Source organism: Primulina huaijiensis, chromosome 12 (genome assembly GCF_012295235.1).
Source record: "Primulina huaijiensis isolate GDHJ02 chromosome 12, ASM1229523v2, whole genome shotgun sequence".
NCBI lineage: Eukaryota > Viridiplantae > Streptophyta > Magnoliopsida > Lamiales > Gesneriaceae > Primulina > Primulina huaijiensis.
Window position 1 is genome coordinate 5,125,711 of NC_133317.1, and position 16,739 is coordinate 5,142,449.

At 31.0% G+C, this 16,739-nt stretch overlaps 3 protein-coding genes across 4 annotated transcripts; all 3 read left to right on the plus strand.

Moving 5' to 3' along the window:
- LOC140989318 (flavonoid 3',5'-methyltransferase-like) lies at positions 1 to 1,649 on the plus strand. Its single transcript, XM_073458511.1, has 5 exons — positions 1 to 145; positions 489 to 574; positions 667 to 811; positions 909 to 1,040; positions 1,148 to 1,649. The coding sequence occupies exons 1-5, from the start codon at positions 95 to 97 to the stop codon at positions 1,436 to 1,438; spliced, it is 705 nt and encodes a 234-aa protein (XP_073314612.1). The 5' UTR covers positions 1 to 94; the 3' UTR covers positions 1,439 to 1,649.
- A 6,571-nt stretch (positions 1,650 to 8,220) lies between these two features.
- On the plus strand, positions 8,221 to 11,642 carry LOC140990246 (uncharacterized). Of its 2 annotated transcripts, XR_012177620.1 has the most exons (10): positions 8,221 to 8,418; positions 9,226 to 9,335; positions 9,758 to 9,826; positions 10,019 to 10,134; positions 10,235 to 10,289; positions 10,413 to 10,533; positions 10,624 to 10,671; positions 10,904 to 10,998; positions 11,173 to 11,395; positions 11,500 to 11,642. XR_012177620.1 is itself a non-coding variant. In XM_073459846.1 (9 exons), exons 1-9 carry the CDS (start codon positions 8,325 to 8,327, stop codon positions 11,269 to 11,271), a joined length of 807 nt encoding a protein of 268 aa, XP_073315947.1. In that variant the 5' UTR covers positions 8,221 to 8,324; the 3' UTR covers positions 11,272 to 11,455. The 2 variants fall into 2 exon arrangements, 1 of the variants encoding a protein (XP_073315947.1); XM_073459846.1 differs by lacking the exon at positions 11,500 to 11,642 and having other exon boundaries at positions 11,173 to 11,455.
- An 886-nt stretch (positions 11,643 to 12,528) lies between these two features.
- Positions 12,529 to 15,965, plus strand: LOC140989593 (protein BIIDXI-like). Its single transcript, XM_073458862.1, has 3 exons — positions 12,529 to 12,762; positions 13,068 to 13,613; positions 15,096 to 15,965. The coding sequence occupies exons 1-3, from the start codon at positions 12,699 to 12,701 to the stop codon at positions 15,698 to 15,700; spliced, it is 1,215 nt and encodes a 404-aa protein (XP_073314963.1). The 5' UTR covers positions 12,529 to 12,698; the 3' UTR covers positions 15,701 to 15,965.
- Positions 15,966 to 16,739: the final 774 nt, after the last annotated feature.

The window sequence follows — 16,739 nt, forward strand, 5'->3', positions numbered from 1 at the left end:
AAATAAAGCCACGTTTTTGGCAAAAGAAGCAGAACCAAATCCTGCATCATTCATTTCCACAGCTCCAAATTCCTTTGTATTCATATCTTCGAAAATGAAAGACAAGTTTACGGGCACCATTCTTCAGAGCCATGCTCTTTCCAAGGTTCGATTTCTATATAGAATAATTAGTATCCGAAATTCGAGTTCGTTTACTTATTTACTAAATAATTTTGTTTCCATTTTTTCCACGTAAATAAAATATTTCTATACTATTTCATTGTCATTCAACACTTAATACGTCCTTACTTGACTCAGAAGTATTATTATTGTTAATTTGTTATAATAATCGAGTCCCATAACGTTTTAACTTTGGGTTTACTTTAGATATATTATTATTATTATTATTATTATTATTATTATTATTATTAGTAATTGATTTATTGCTTCATAAGTCATAACTCGTCCTATGTTTTCTTATAATTAACTGATTCTTAAATTGCATGCAGTACATTTTGGAAACAACTGCATATCCCAGGGAGCATGAACAACTCAAAGAAATAAGGAAGGCTACTGTCGAGAAATATAATTTCATGTAAGATTATATATAATATTGAATAAATGTTTTTTTCTAAAAAATAAAGTTCTTGTAATTATTAGTTATTAATTATATGAGTAACTTACCAGGAGCATGATGAATGTACCCGCCGACGAGGGATTGTTTATATCAATGTTGTTGAAGATAATGAATGCAAAGAAAACCCTCGAACTCGGAGTTTTTACCGGCTACTCGCTTCTATCAACCGCCCTAGCACTCCCCGAAGATGGAAAAGTATGTAATTTTGTTGCATAATTCTTTTTTTTTTTTGCTGATAGAATTAATATGAACATAGATAAATAATTAGTATTTTTGGAATTGTGTTCTTCAGATAGTGGCAATCGATCCAGATAGGGAAGCATACGAGACCGGATTGCCATTCATTCAGAAGGCAAACATGGGCCACAAAATCAAGTTCATTCAGTCTGATGCCAATATAGTTCTCAAAGAATTTGTTGCCAATGTACGTAATTGGTTAATTTTATTCTTTTGATCCACAGATTTTAAAATATTTTACTTCAGAATAATAATTATTTATAATAATTGGTAATAAATTAATATAATTTGCAGGGAGAAAGTGGAACATTTGATTTTGCATTTGTGGATGCTGATAAAGACAATTACATAAATTATCATGAGAAATTATTGAAGTTGGTCAAAGTTGGAGGAATTATAGCCTACGACAACACCCTGTGGGGTGGAACAGTAGCAGTATCCGAGGAGGATGAAATGGAGAATTACTTGAGAGTATGGAGACAAGCAGTCATAGATTTCAATGATTTCTTGGCTAATGATTCTCGCATTGAATTGGCTCTTCTTTCTGTCGGAGATGGTCTCACCCTTTGCAAGCGTCTCAAATAGACGACCAAATTATTCTTTGAAGATCAACAAAAGAAATGTATTATGCAATATGTTTATATCAGTTTATTTCTTTATTATACTGTTTTTGTTGTATTCTCTTTTCAGTTTATGATTTTTCTGGAACTTATTTCAATTGTGATTCAATAAAAGATTTGCAAATGTATTGATTGTATCATTACCAATACATATATGTAATTTGAATTCTTTTTATGCGTTTTTGCTCTTTTTTCATAATTGTACATGTCCATTTTAATTTCTATTTTTTTTTTTTGGGTACATGCTTTGGCTCTTTTATCATTAGTGGGCATGTCATTTAAAAATAAAGCTGAGACACATGTCTTAGAATAACCGTATCGGGTTGTTTTAGAATTAATTATAAATAACTGTATCGGGTTGTTTTAGAATCCGACCATTTTTTATGTTTGTATATGTTTTTTGCAGTTGGACAATTCGATGCGTTCAACATAAAATCACTAATTCAAGCTGCAAACCAAGATCATATCATGAATCTATTTCAAATCGGATGGCTGAAATGATCATTGATATTTAATTATTCAAGTCTAACCGATCAAACTTTAGCAGATGGAGGTGGATACTTTGATTCGAGCTATTCAAACACTACTGGTTAAAGTAATCAAAACACAGTATTCTAACTCTTAATTGACATAATATCTTCCAAATTGTCGAAATTCGATCAAATTTTGAGAGGCTAAACGAGATAAAATCGTAAAAAGCAAAAGGACATTAAATGAAATTTAATGAATTGTACAATGATTGAAAGCTACAAGGTAATTCTATCGAGAGTTAATACAGATGATAATTAAAAAAAATTTTCCGACCGTTGAAATTTTTCAAGTATAAATATGCAGATTCAGAAGTGAAAAAATAACAAAATAAACGATAACAAAGAGATTAAATTACATATTTCCAATATATATATTACTAGATCTTGAGCACGCTTATTCTTTCAACTTCAAGTTGCTCATTTAATACATGTCTATCAGCTCATATCAGATCTTCTAAGGATTATTTGTGTTATCCTACCGACTCAAGCCGTCAAAACTAACCGTTGGTGTTTGTATTGGTTTGTTGTGAACCGGGTGTTGCTGAACAACCAGAAGTTATTAAGTGATCACTAAGAATTTTGGTTTAGACAGTGGTGAGTCATGGTCTAAGTGAGTTGTTACAAAGTATTATAAAGCCAAGTCTTTTAGTGGATTTCTTTCCTACGTTAAAGAAATATTGACGTAAAAGTATTCATCTCCTAAAATTCTTAAACATTGTATCTTTTACATTACNTAGTTAATTAAGATATATTTCCTATAGTAATAATGCAAATTCAATCTACCATATAACAATTCGAGCATCATATATCAATCACTCTAACAATTTTTCTCATACTAATTATAATTTATGGAATCAAACGCGAGACACTTAATCTAATATTAATTAATGTAGTTCAATTGTTTGTCGTTTTACCAAAAAGTTGTAGTTGTAACAATGCAATTTCAATCTTTTAAGTTGTGTGAAAACTCAAATGTCACGTGTCAATCGTTCTTCTAGCCACGTGTCAATCGTTCTTCTAGCATAACCAATTATTACCCACCAAGTACATAATTCGATTATGCCTATTGACATTTTTTCTATGGAGTCGGATGGCAAAATAAACAATTTGGTTAATTCAATAAGTTTTTTAACTATCAAAAATAATTAAATAATTAGAGGAATAGCTTCTTCAAACATAGTTGGTGCATAATTTCCTAACGAATCGATAACTACGTCCATTCAACAATTGCGTATATTACAGAGTGAAATATTATTTATTAGTTCCACACGATGCACATATTTATGTAAAGTAGTCTAATTTTCAACATTCTAAAATCAAAAGAGAAATTATTTATAGAATTGGTATATATCAGGAAAAACCAAAATTAAATTAAAAAGTCGGGTTAATTAAAAAATTTATTATTTAGGTAATTTTAAAAAAATTGGTTAAATTAAAAAGTGGTGTTAATTAAAAAAATTATTATTTTAGGTAATTTAAAAAAAATTGGTTATATATATATTCATTTTTTATTTAACAAATTAATTTATACATTATTAATATTTTGTAGTGATGTTTTTAAATGTTGGTTGAACTATTTAATTGATATTTATTTTTATTTTCTTAGAATTTTAAATGTTTTTAAATGTTGGTTGAATTATAAACTGAGTTTAAAACTGTTAACCACGCTTATCTTGAAATGAATTTGACACTTAAAATGACAATGGGTTGGTTTTTAAAAAGTCAGAAAGGCATCAGCAAAAAAAAATAAGTAACAATAAAAAAGCAAGGTTCTAAAAAGCGTGAAGCGTCTCGAAGCGCGGATGTCAAGCTCCAAGCTTTTCAAGCTTAAGCGAGATTAGCACAAGCTTAAACGTGAAAAAGCGTTTTTTATCTTTAGTGTAATTGTAATTATCTCAAGCCAATAAATAGATAAAATAATACATAAATATGATAAATTTAAGTCTGATGCATTAATTCTCATATTTATAAAATCATAAAAATATCAAAATTACAATCTTTATTTGTTTTTGCAACTAGAACACTTTAAAAATGTTAAATATTTATCAAATCATTATCAGACACGTTTAATCATAATTAAAATTAAAGAAAAACATCTAAATTATAAATCTAATTTATTATTTTAAAATAAAAAGGAATACCTTCAAAATTAAAAAAATTTAAAAATAAATAGATGCGATTAATGGTGCTTAAGCACGCTTAATTAAACACCTTAATTATGCTTAATTCGGTCAAACTACAGTTTGACCGCTTTTTTCCGCTTTCTCCGAAGTGGGGCGTTTTTGCCGAGCTTCAAGATTAAGCGCGCTTAAGCTTTTAGAACACTGTAAAAAAGATGTCTTTTTATATTTATCCGTCCGTCCATTTTCTGTCATTTATCTCAAATATATAATAACTATATATATTTAGTATAAAATATATATATATAGTATAAAAAAAATATTTTACTAATATACTTCAATCATTAAATTCATTAGTTACTTCCAATAATTTATAATAAATCATTAAAACACTCATTAATTGAGTATAAAATAGGAAATTTATTTGAATGATTAAGCTTTTCCAATGATATTATTGATCGGTTTTTGAAAAAAACAAATTGAGACAGATAGCACCAACGTCCACAACGGTGTACACGCACGCGTTTCATATGCCTATTATTGCGAGACTTTTTGACAAACCCGTTGGTCAAAATAAGATACAATAATTTGCAGATTTTACCCTAATACATGAACTTTAGTAAAAATTCACATCATTTTCCCTAGTTTTGGATGGAACGTGCAGTGTTGTAACTAACGCATTAAGTAATCGTAGTCGAGGAGTGTGAAACATGAGACAAATAAAACTTGATTTGAATGAACGCTAGTGTCCATTTTGTTCTACAATTTCTGTAAATATTTGTGTAATGAAAAATATATTTCTTTCTTCTATATTTGTTTGTTTGTTTTTTTTAAAATTTTCGAGAAGATAATCGGAAAAGCAAAATTAACTAACAATCTTAATACTTCATTCTTATTCAATTCATTCACTGAATAGTAGTTATATGTTTACAAAAATTTAGATTATAGATAAGACTGAACTATATATTTGAGATATTCGAAAAAATAAATTGCATCATGAAACAATGATTTTCACCCTCACGGGAGTAACCTAACTGGTAGGCATTTACCAAAATAAATTATTGCATTATAAAAAAGTGCATTTCTCAAATCCTGCTCGACACAAATGGAGGGTTATGTTTTTTCTATCATATTTTTAAAACATATCACTAAATTTTTTTAGAGTCGTGTTACATTTACAACGAGATTTGTACAACAGTTTTTACGACATAAAAAAGTCGATACAAACATTATATCTATCAAAATGTAATAAAAATAAATTCAATACAAAATCTCTTGAAATAATAATAAGTTATCACGATATAATTGCTATAAATATAGTTTATAAGATATACTTGTTATACTTTTGGGTTTATTCATTTTTTGAGTAAACAATTGAAAAACCCCATCTTTATGTCTTAAAAACGCACATGAAATTCCATAGGAGGTTGGGCTTACTGAAAAAAGCGCAAGCCAATATGTTGAAGCCCATAGTCTTGAATGGGCTGACTCAAAAAAGCCCAACTCAACTAATTGGTCTATAATCATCTCCAAACAATTTATGTACCCTTCTTACATCACATTACATAGATTATATATTACACATCGACAAAAATCGAATGAAAAATATAAGAAACGATCGATCTTTCGTATCTTCGTATCTCAGTTATCTTTATTATCACGAGTATATGGTGTGACGATTTATGACATGAAACCAATGCTATATCATTATCAAAATAGATAATATATACCAATTGGCACACTATTCTAATTAATCGAGAGGAAAAAAGAAAAAAGAATAGAATGGGAACATCGAATAAGAAAACCTGGCCTTACCGTCTTTCCAAGTAGGTCCAGGTGAGATGCTTAACGTGTTAGCTACATCACTGTACAAGTCAATACGCACATCACCTAGTATCCGTCGTTTTCGGCTAGGTTGGGTATCTAATCTCATTCGCACCCCTAACTTCATCTCTCATTATCAATATCGACCCAACATTTGTGTTTTTTTACAATTTATACGCATTTCACCGCTTCACCGACAATTCTCTCTGCCCCTACCTACATGATAATTCTCATAATTTCCTAAAGTAACATGGCTAGTGTCCATCAATTTACATATAAAATATAATAATACGGACAAATATGAAGCAAAATTTTACAGTAAAACAGGCGCTCCTTTGATTTTTAGTTCACAAACTTTTGCACACCATAGGAATCTCCTAATAAAACAATGTGGATTTGTGATATCTGTGTGCCAACACTCCAAAATGGCGCCATATGCCGTGGCGGAGCCATATCAATAGCCAATGGCAATGGACCACTTTTTTTATAAAATAATTTATATATTATTTATGATATTCTAGATTAATTTAATATTAGTTCGGATAACTCAATTTTAAAAATTAAAAAATCTCATATTTTGAAATTTTACTAAAAATATCAAAATCAAACACGAACCACCAACCCGACACTCTTAAATTTTACCTAGAAGAGATTGATAATTCTAGCTCTAGGTTGACTATATGTGCCAAAACCATGTTGAGATGCAATCATGCATATATATTGCATCTTCCGATGTAAACGAATTGTTTTTGGCAGTCAAAGACCACAGAGCTGACATGTTTACATATATGCCGAGTCATCATTGTCTTTTCCATTTATGTCGATTATAATTTATACCCAAACCACTCCTGATTAATAACATAACGTAATTTTTTAAAAAAAATTATATTTAATTTAATTTTGTTGTTGAATCTAATAAAGTTTTTTAATATATAATTGTGGTTTTAGTAACACTAATACACTGATGTGCTTGTACAATATTTTTTTATAATTCATTTGTTTTATATTTAAATGAAGATCAAAAAAAATTATAAGAAATAGTGAGAGATTGTACTACAATTTGGATATATGAATTAAAAACATAAATAAGAAAAAGAAAAGAAAAAAATAATTCAAGTAGAAATTGAACTTACAAACGCTTAGGAAACAAAAAATCAATCTGTTTAGTTACATGTGATTTGTAAGAAAATTTTAACATTTTATTAATATAAATATTATTAAAAAAGATTATGACATTAAAAGTTAGTTATTCTATGTGTTTCAAATTTAATAATATAGTATAGATAATCATTTTTAGCTGCATAATTAATTTTTTTCATCTTTTCTCTTCTTTTTCTTTTCTATGGTCATCTCACTCTTTTTTTCTCTCTTTCTTTTGGCCATTTTAAATTCTTTTTCACTAACCTTTTGAATAAATTTCAATTGATCCTCAAGAACATTTGGATTCAATTGAACCAATGAAACATTTGTTCCTCAAGAAATTGATGTAAAATAGTTCCTCATTGCCTACTCGGATTGTCAAATACGAGTTCTTTGAATGTTCACTTGAGATCGATTGTTTATCTCGTTAATAGTTGTTGCTAAGTTCTTCGTAATTTAGAAATGAATATCACACAATCAATTGATTAAAAAAGATCGAGACAACACAACATTTTCTTTGTTTCATCGAATCGAGGGTGTGACTCCGTTTCGAATGCGTTTGCTTTCCGTGGTCGAAGAATCGCATCATTTTGGTATCACCACATTGTTAAAATAGAAAACTAAATCTTTAAGGATATGTTTGTAGCGAAGGATTTAAATTTGAAAAATTATATGAATTGACTTCGGATGAATTTGAAATCTATAACAATTACTCGAAAAATAATTAGTTGAATATTTGAAAGTCATTGTCAAGTGAATTTACCTAAACCTAAACCAAATGATTTGTTATTTATTGATTTGAAATGCTTAACTTCAAATCTATCCGTCCAAATGTAACCTAAAAATTTGATTATAGATTTGAATATAATCGAGTAACTTGCAAAAATAAAAATATAATTATCAATCACTTCTTATATCGAGGGGAAAAAATCACATCCCGTTGATTACTCCCACTCATTTATGCGATATATACAACTAATAAATAATAAATAGTAATGACTATAATTAAACCGCCCTCAATTAAATAAGGAAAATTAGAGATTTTAAAAATAGAGGGTATTTATGTAATTACGCCCACATGCAATAATAAATAATTACAAATTGAGTTCTAAAGAGAGGACTAGTGCCACTGGTTTACTTTAGTCTGGCTGAAACTACGAGGAGCAAAACGACAATGGTGACTGAATGCGTTGTATCATAAGAAACGGAGAGATTTGTTGGATTTCTTGCGGCTGAAATGAGACCGGACAAGATTCAGGGAGGCGGATGCGTGGCGATTCGGATGCTTACTCACTCATCCTCGTTTTCCAAATGCAATCCTTCTCATTCAGGTGTTCACTAGAGGTTTTTTTTCCTTTGTTGTGATTGAATCATGTCTACGTTCGATGTGTTGAGTTATGGTATGAGGATCATTTGAGACTTTTTTTTTTATATAGGTTTTGAGTAGAAGCTGTGATATTTGTTGAAATTTGGCTATTATGTAGTTTTTTAACTGGTAGTTTCGCTGTTTTCGGAGTAATGCTGCTTGTTCCAGTTATTTTTGTGTTACTTGATCGATTGAAGATTCCTGTCTGTCAGTTTGCTTAAGCTGATGTATGGTTTGAGATTTTTTCCTTTTGGTTCTCGATCGTAACATTTTACTGTGTAAGAAGTGAACATAGGAAACATTTTTTTAAAAAAAAATGGTCTTTTCATGTTTATTTGAAAATCCTCAAGTATACTTGGAGAAATGACTATATGGTAATTAACGGCCGCCATTCTATTTCCATTTTCTCAAACAATGCGGAGATGGGTTGATGATGCCCAATTCCATGCTTCTTCGAGCATAGGTGATGATGGTATATGAACTGGATGGTCAATAAGATCTAAGAAGGAAACACATTAGGTGGCTATGGGAAAGATGTGAAATATATAAGTCTGCTTGTACAATATCTAGATGGGCAGTCCAGTTTGTTCTATCATGATCCATGAGGAATATATTATGAGAATAAAGTTACAAGGAAATTATTATTTAGATTAGAAGACCAAAGGATTTGGACTTTGATCACTTTCTATCTTCTGCATAATGTTTTTAAGCATTTTCTCACTGTGCCATTCATGTGCATTTTTGGGATAAACATTTACTGCTTTGACTTCAGATGTTGCATCTTGTGGCACACCAGTGTGGATGGGTAAAGGCCTCACCTGTGTTTGCTTCAAGCGCAAGGCCAGCTGTCCGCGCGTATGCATTAACTTGAGCCCCATACAGGTAAGATCTGTATTATGTTGATGTAAGGCATCTCCTACGCAATGTTGATGCCCTTTAGATTGTAAATAAATCTTTCTAACAAATTAATGATAATAACAAAAGATCAGAAGCTCGTTGTGCACAAAAGCGAGTGTGATGGAAGCATATAGCATATGTTAATCTTTTGTCATTTTGTTAATTGGTTAGGATTGTTTTTTAACTGTGTAACAAATCTATTCCAGGTGTCCTTGTATTATTAGTTACACTTGTGTATATATACTTGTAAGAAGGATTTACTCATTAATTAATGAAAGCCATAATTTTCATCACTCTCAAAGTCCTCTTAACTTAACACATAGTATCAAGTGGCATGACAGTGTTATTTATTTATTATCTTTAATGTTTAAGATGATTGTCTTCCCTCAATTACTTCAAATTGCCAGGAGGAGAGACTAAGAAGATTAAGACGCCGGACTAAAGTTTACTTTGATGCATCCAGGCCAGAACATCAGGTGAGATTGAAGGACACAGTTATGTAATCTTGCATCTTTACAATTTATAAAATCTGCATCTGCCCCCTTTGCACACATCCGTAGTGTATTGTATGTAATTGGTTGAGTGGTATCTGAATTTGCAATCCAAGAACTTGCCCAAGTTTCTTGTTTCCGTTTCAAATTATACCTTCAAATTTGCTCAAATCACAGGATGCTTTAAGGGCATTATGGTCAGCTACATACCCTGGAAAGCAACTACAGAGTTTGATTTCTGACCAGTGGAAAGATATGGGATGGCAGGGGAAAGATCCATCTACAGACTTCAGGTATTCTTTGGTCCCAACTTCCATATTTGCTAAATAGCTCATTTCGCCTCTCCTTGTGCTTGCCTTTCTCATGGACATTGAACGTGCCTCTGTTAAACAGGGGTGCTGGCTTCATTTCTTTGGAAAACTTGCTGTTCTTTGCCAAAACATTTTCGGTAAGATTCAAGTTGTCCTGTTCTTATGGATATTAATATGGTATCACGTGATTTATCTTCTTGAAGTTGCTATCGCATGATGCAGTATATAAAAATGTCACAAATCATCGTTTTATGCCACAGACATCTTTTCAGAGTCTCTTAAGGAAGCAGACAGGCAAGAGAGCAGTTTGGGAATATCCATTTGCAGTTGCTGGAGTAAATATAACATTTATGCTCATGCAAATGCTCGATCTGAATGCCAGTACGTAAATTCCCACATAATTTACAAAGAATTTTCGATTGTATGCATTCCCTTCCTATCTATGGCTGATTTGAGGTCAACTATATGCAGCCAAGCCTGGAACGTTTATCAGAGCAATTTTTCTGCAAATGTTAGCAGGTGAAGCAATCACATCTAACCATTTCTCTTTGAGTATGTCGAAACAAAGATAATCAAACATATGGGGGACAAGGCGTGTTCAAGATATATTATCGATCAAATTCATTGCACATGATCAAATTTTTTTATTTTGATAATATTTTTATACTTTGCTCATTGGTGTTGATGTGTTTCTGCCTTGGGAAAATGAAAGTTTTAACTTCAAAATTTGAAATCTTGATCCTTTTTGCAGAGAATGAGTGGGCATTTGATCTACTATACTGTGTAGCTTTCGTGATAATGGACAACTTGTGGCTCCAAAAAAACGCAACATACATGGACTTCAATGTAAGCAATATGTCTCTCTCTCTCTCTCTTAAAAACATGACCTATATAATATTCAACTACTGAAAGACGAATGTTCCTTAAAATATATTTCGTTTAGCTCGAAACTTTACAATATCGTTCACCCTTTAAATGAAACTTCATCTTTGAGAGTGTTTATATGCATGCGTTAAACAGGATATTTTAAAATCGACCCGGTATCAATTGGAGAAAGAACTGCTGATGGACGACGTTACATGGATCGAAGACATGCCTTCCTACAGCCTTCTGCACTGAATTTTAGTTGATCTTTAACATATGCTGACACAGAATTGGAAAATTGAGTTTTTATTATGGTTAGATACTTCAATCTTGTGTAGCTTGACATTTTCTTTTCATGTTCTTGGATTTGTAGAAGTAGGTATCTATCAGGTTTTACTTGTGCATATGGAAACTAGTATTAACTGCATTCAATCTTGTGTAGCTTAGCATTTTCTTTTCATGTTCTTGGATTTATAGAAGTAGGTATCTATCAAGTTTTACTTGTGCATATGGAAACTAGTATTAACTGCATTCAATAAATTAGGACAATGTCAATTTTATCAAGTTCTATATTTGTAAAAGCTATGGTAAGTTTGTTGGAAGTACAAGAAATTCATTTTTCTTGATGATATATAATGGTTAATGGGATCCTAAGATAAAGATATTGTCCGCAATATAGATCAAATGGTATTCAATTATCCAAATATGTAAAGTTTATACGTGACCTCACATAAAAATATTTTTTAATCCAATTGTGATCATTTGATTTATCATGATTGTAGTTTGAAGGGGAAGTTGGTGAAAAATCCTCAATCAAAACATTTCTTTGGGTTCACTCCCTACCCACAAAATTGTGGTACTATGTCATACAAATTGTGGTACACTTCATGTGGAAATGTGGTACTATAAAAGTACCCAGAGACTGAGCACAAAAAAAAACGACTATTGAGGACTGAAGGCCAATTTTCCCTAGTTTGAACATAAAAACTGTCACTTTTGATGGGTTTTTAAGTTCCACTGGATGGCACTTTTTGGGAAATCGGCACATGAGTTGTCACATGACGGAGAGTTGTCTAACCCAAATCCAAATCCAAAACTTTTAAGTTTGTCGTTTTTATTTCTTTTTTATAATTCGTATTCCATTAGCTGACTCGCATATTTTTTTCTTAGTTTCTCATAAAATAAAATAAAACATCAAATTAGATTCCAAAGCTTTCATATCATTTGTCATAAAAGAACACGCCAAAAAATTGTGTGAGACGATTTCACGGATCCTATTTGTGTGACGGATCTCTTATTTGAGTAATCAATTAAAAAGTATTACTTTTTATGCTAAGAGTATTATTTTTTATTGTAAATATCGATAAAATTGACTCGTCTCACAGATAAAGATTCGCGAAACCATCTCACAAGAGACATATTCAAATAACACACCCCTGCTGGCAGTTTCATTATGGATTTTTTCTTCAGAGATTTGAGTTAGACTATTAGAGGGTACTTATTATTTTGAAGTTCGCCTTCGTTTCATCACAAAAATGAGTTTTATAAATATATTTCCAAATTTCTTTGACCAAAATGCAAAGAAGTTTCTCTGAAAATCTGCATTCGTTATCATCAAAGTCAACTATCATGCAGCTATAAATAATCATCATCCCCCCATTCCCCCTTCACATACGAACACGATGGATCATGTGTTCCAATTCCTCCTCTTGTTCTTCATTTACATCACATTATCAAATGCTGCAGGTATATTTTATCTTCTTCTTTTGTTTTTTTTTTATTAACGGGAACTGCATTTCTATTTGATACCGACTTTTTTTGGCTGCAGTCACTGTTTTTATGCACATTTTGAACCCATTGTGCGTCCGGAGAAGATCTTCATTTTTATGAATTTAAATACGAATCTGTCAACCTGAAATTTATTAACATCTCTCCCCCAATTGGACCAAGTAGGAAACGAGATGGACGATCTCATACGATTTCTCCTCTTCCCGAACTCACGGATCCGCCCCCTGTACAAAATTTCTAATTACATCCTCTGATTTCTGCAGATATACTACAAAACCCGGATTTCGAAATCCCTCCAATGAATATAGTCGAAAACGAGACTTCCCAGTTATTGCTCCTTCACAACAAACAAAACCCAATTCCAGGATGGTCGTTCGATGGAACAGTGTGGTATGTAACTCCAGCTGCCAACTTATCTTTGCCAGGAAATGGCCACGCGATTCAATTAGGAGAAAATGGTCGAATCAACCAAACATTCAAAGGGACTGATGATTACTCGGATTATATTCTCACTTTCACTCTGGCTGCTCAAAACGAGAATTGTTTCAACAACTTTACGGCCGTTAATATTTCGGTTCTTGATCCTGAATACGATGATGATAGATCACGAGTCTTCTCTTTGGAGAGGAATCTGAGCAGACAGTTGTGGATTAGCTATGGTTTTCATTTGGGATCATGGGGAAGTAAAACGGATTCCATAAATCTCGAGATCATGAGTGTGGCACAAAATTTGGAGCAAAATGTTACTTGTTGGCCCGTCGTGGATAACTTTATCGTGAACAGAAATCGAATGCCCCGATGGTACGAAGGTATGTAGCCTTTCTTATTCCTTTGTATATATATATATATATANTATATATATATATATATATAAACACACATATATGTAATTGCGGGGTAGGCAGGTCAATTTTGGTACCTCTGACATATATATACATATGTTTAGCTATCCAAAATATGGTGGGAAGTCACTTCGAGTATATATAGTTGCCATTCGATGGATTTCAAATAATTTTTTTTGCTATTTAGAAAAATAAGATTATAAATTTCAAATTTACTTAGTGTTTATATAATATTTTATGTTAATTATGATGAATTTTAAGTTCAACCAATAATTGTGTCATTTGAAATTTATTTTACTTTGCATTACTAGCGTATAAATAAGTAAGGTAAATTTGAAATTTAATATATTGTTTATTATTAAAATTAAATTATTATCAAAATATATGGATTTTAAATACATCTTTTTGTTAAGAGCTGACAAATATAAGGTGAGAAATTCTATTTGAAAGATCTGGAAATGAATGGCATACATATCTTAAATCTTAGGTGACAACTATTTATTTTCGATGTTCATTTTATGATACTATGTGAGTTTTAGTCTCTGTATATTTTCATACAAGATGTTCGTATGACTATTTGAATTCCAAAAAAACATATTTGACATCTATAGTAAACATCTTATATCAATCATACGGCGGAGTAACACATTAAGTATAACATAAACCGAGATATTTTTCGACTATCAAATTCTTTTGTTTTCATTCTAAGTTTGTACATCAGCAATTTAAAATTATTTACAATGTAATTATTTGAAATAATTCAATCTTTTCAGTAAAAGTAAATGCACCAAACTAATTACACGATTTAAATTATAATAGCCACTTTGTCTTTGTTTATATAGTTTTTATTTCTCAAAAAATGAATACTATCATTTTATTTTCACTGTTTCTTTGTTTTCACATTTCTAAGTAGAATAATTACTTCTTACTATAACTTTTATTATATGCTAAGTACTCAAATCGTTATATTATACTATTTGATTATGACACACGTGATGTGTGTTCTGTAAAAAAAAAAAAACCAAAGTGGTTTTTTTTAATTAATATAAAATAAAATTTGCAAAATTTTGAAATTGAACTGGTAAGAGATAAAATAAAATATTAAGAAAATGTTATTATAATATAGTAAAACCGTGTAATTAATTTAATAAGATGAACATTGTTTTAAGCAAATCTAAAATTTTATACACTTAACCAGAATCTAAAAACTCAGAGTATCAGAGTATGTAGGCACCGATTAATTCACTCATAATTAATAAACACACACTTGATAATTAAACAGTCTACTTATTCAAAATTGGAATGAAATTCGAGTAAAAAAAATAGCATTTTTTTGGAAAAAAGAATTTAAAAAAAGACCTCTAATCCCTAATCTAATCGGCCCAAAATTTTTTTTTTAAAAAAAAAAAACACATATTTTCATATTTGAAAATTCAATATTTCTCGCAGGTAACGTGATAGCAAATGGAGATTTTGAGATTGGGCCAGCAGTCATCAAGAACTCCTCAGAGGGAATTCTTGTAAATGAAGAATCAAGCTCATACCATACCCCACTCCAACAATGGAAAATCCTCGGAACCGTAAAATACATTGATTCTAAACACTTCAAAGTCCCCCGAGGCAACGCAGCAATTGAGCTATTTTCTGGTTATCCATCTGGCATCCAAGCAGATTTCGTTTTCCAAATGGAAAAAACTTACACTTTGAACTTCACTCTAGGTGATGCTGATGATTCCTGTGTAGGAGATTTATTGGTATTCTTACAAGTGGGGAATGATATAAGGAATTACACAGTCCAAAGTAATGGGACAGGATCGGCTAATTCCAGACATTCTGTAAGTTTTAGTATTGCATCCGAATTGTCGAGGGATACTTCTATAGCGTTCTATAGATTCAATGAGACATGGACTAGCGATGGTGTCCTGTGTGGTCCTGTCCTAGACAACATAAGTCTGTATATGCTGAGTTCGAATTCGAGTTCGATGAAGATGGAACTTTGGTATGGTGTTGTGATTTTTAGTTTGGTACTTCTTGGTATGATGACTCTTGTGTAAGGATGGTGAAATGGGACTTGAATACTATTCGGTTAGTTTACTCGTAAATAATGACGAAGGACGGACTAAAACATGAATTAGTTGTTTAGATATTGCAGGTTAGGATGTTTGATATTGATAACACTTGCGGACATCATTGTTGAACTTTAAAGCTATGTATTATGGAGAAAATTATACGTGGGTAAACAATATTGAGTGAGACACAAGAATTTATGACAATTTACAAAGTCCGAGGGAAGAGAGCAACAAGATTTACAGTATGAAGCAAATTTAACTTTAATCGGAACTTTTTACTCACTAATTGTTTTTTTTTTTTTTTTCATTTCTCTGACTCTATACAAATAAATACTTTGAGAGACCGTCTCAAATGAAACTTACTTATAATCACATAAACTCATGTGAAACTGTCTTTCAAGTCAATTTTGTGAGATGAATCTTCAATCTGACTCGATACATGAAAAAAATTATTATTTTTCATTGAAGGTATGAACTAAGTTGACTCATCTCACGAATATGGCTCCGCGAATCCGTCTCACAAGAAACATGCTCTTAACTAATATTGTTATTTTGGATAGATGATAATGGTTTGATTGATCAAATTTGATGTAAAATGGTAAATTACAACTTTGTCATCTTTAAATGATCATTGAACATAAATAAAATGAAGATACAAAAGCTACAATGATGTTATCTCGTGGGCAAATCTTTTGAAACAGATCTCCAACCTCGGTCGACCAATTAAAAAATATTATTTTTATACTAAAGGTGTTACTTTTCACTAGAGACATGAACCAAATCGATCTGTGAGATCATCTGATTAAAAACATAATCAAAGAATAATATAAATGATAATATTATAATTCTAATTCAGTTATTCAATTGACGTGGATAAATAACACACATAAAACTGCGCTAAACATTTGATCGGATTGGAATATTAATCATATCAAGAAAATCAAATGCCACATGATTTTTACACGAATTTTACGTGAAATTTGAACTGTATTCAAACTGTATGATTACGCTAATAAACATATTT

Coding starts and splice junctions, on each gene's coding strand:
- LOC140989318 (XM_073458511.1), top strand. CDS start 95: ATGAAAGACAAGTTTACGGGCACCATTCTTCAGAGCCATGCTCTTTCC. Junction 146..488: donor AGAGCCATGCTCTTTCCAAG/GTTCGATTTCTA, acceptor AATTGCATGCAG/TACATTTTGGAAACAACTGC. Junction 1,041..1,147: donor TCAAAGAATTTGTTGCCAAT/GTACGTAATTGG, acceptor TATAATTTGCAG/GGAGAAAGTGGAACATTTGA.
- LOC140990246 (XM_073459846.1), top strand. CDS start 8,325: ATGAGACCGGACAAGATTCAGGGAGGCGGATGCGTGGCGATTCGGATG. Junction 10,135..10,234: donor GATCCATCTACAGACTTCAG/GTATTCTTTGGT, acceptor TCTGTTAAACAG/GGGTGCTGGCTTCATTTCTT. Junction 10,672..10,903: donor TTTTCTGCAAATGTTAGCAG/GTGAAGCAATCA, acceptor TCCTTTTTGCAG/AGAATGAGTGGGCATTTGAT.
- LOC140989593 (XM_073458862.1), top strand. CDS start 12,699: ATGGATCATGTGTTCCAATTCCTCCTCTTGTTCTTCATTTACATCACA. Junction 12,763..13,067: donor CACATTATCAAATGCTGCAG/GTATATTTTATC, acceptor TGATTTCTGCAG/ATATACTACAAAACCCGGAT. Junction 13,614..15,095: donor AATGCCCCGATGGTACGAAG/GTATGTAGCCTT, acceptor TATTTCTCGCAG/GTAACGTGATAGCAAATGGA.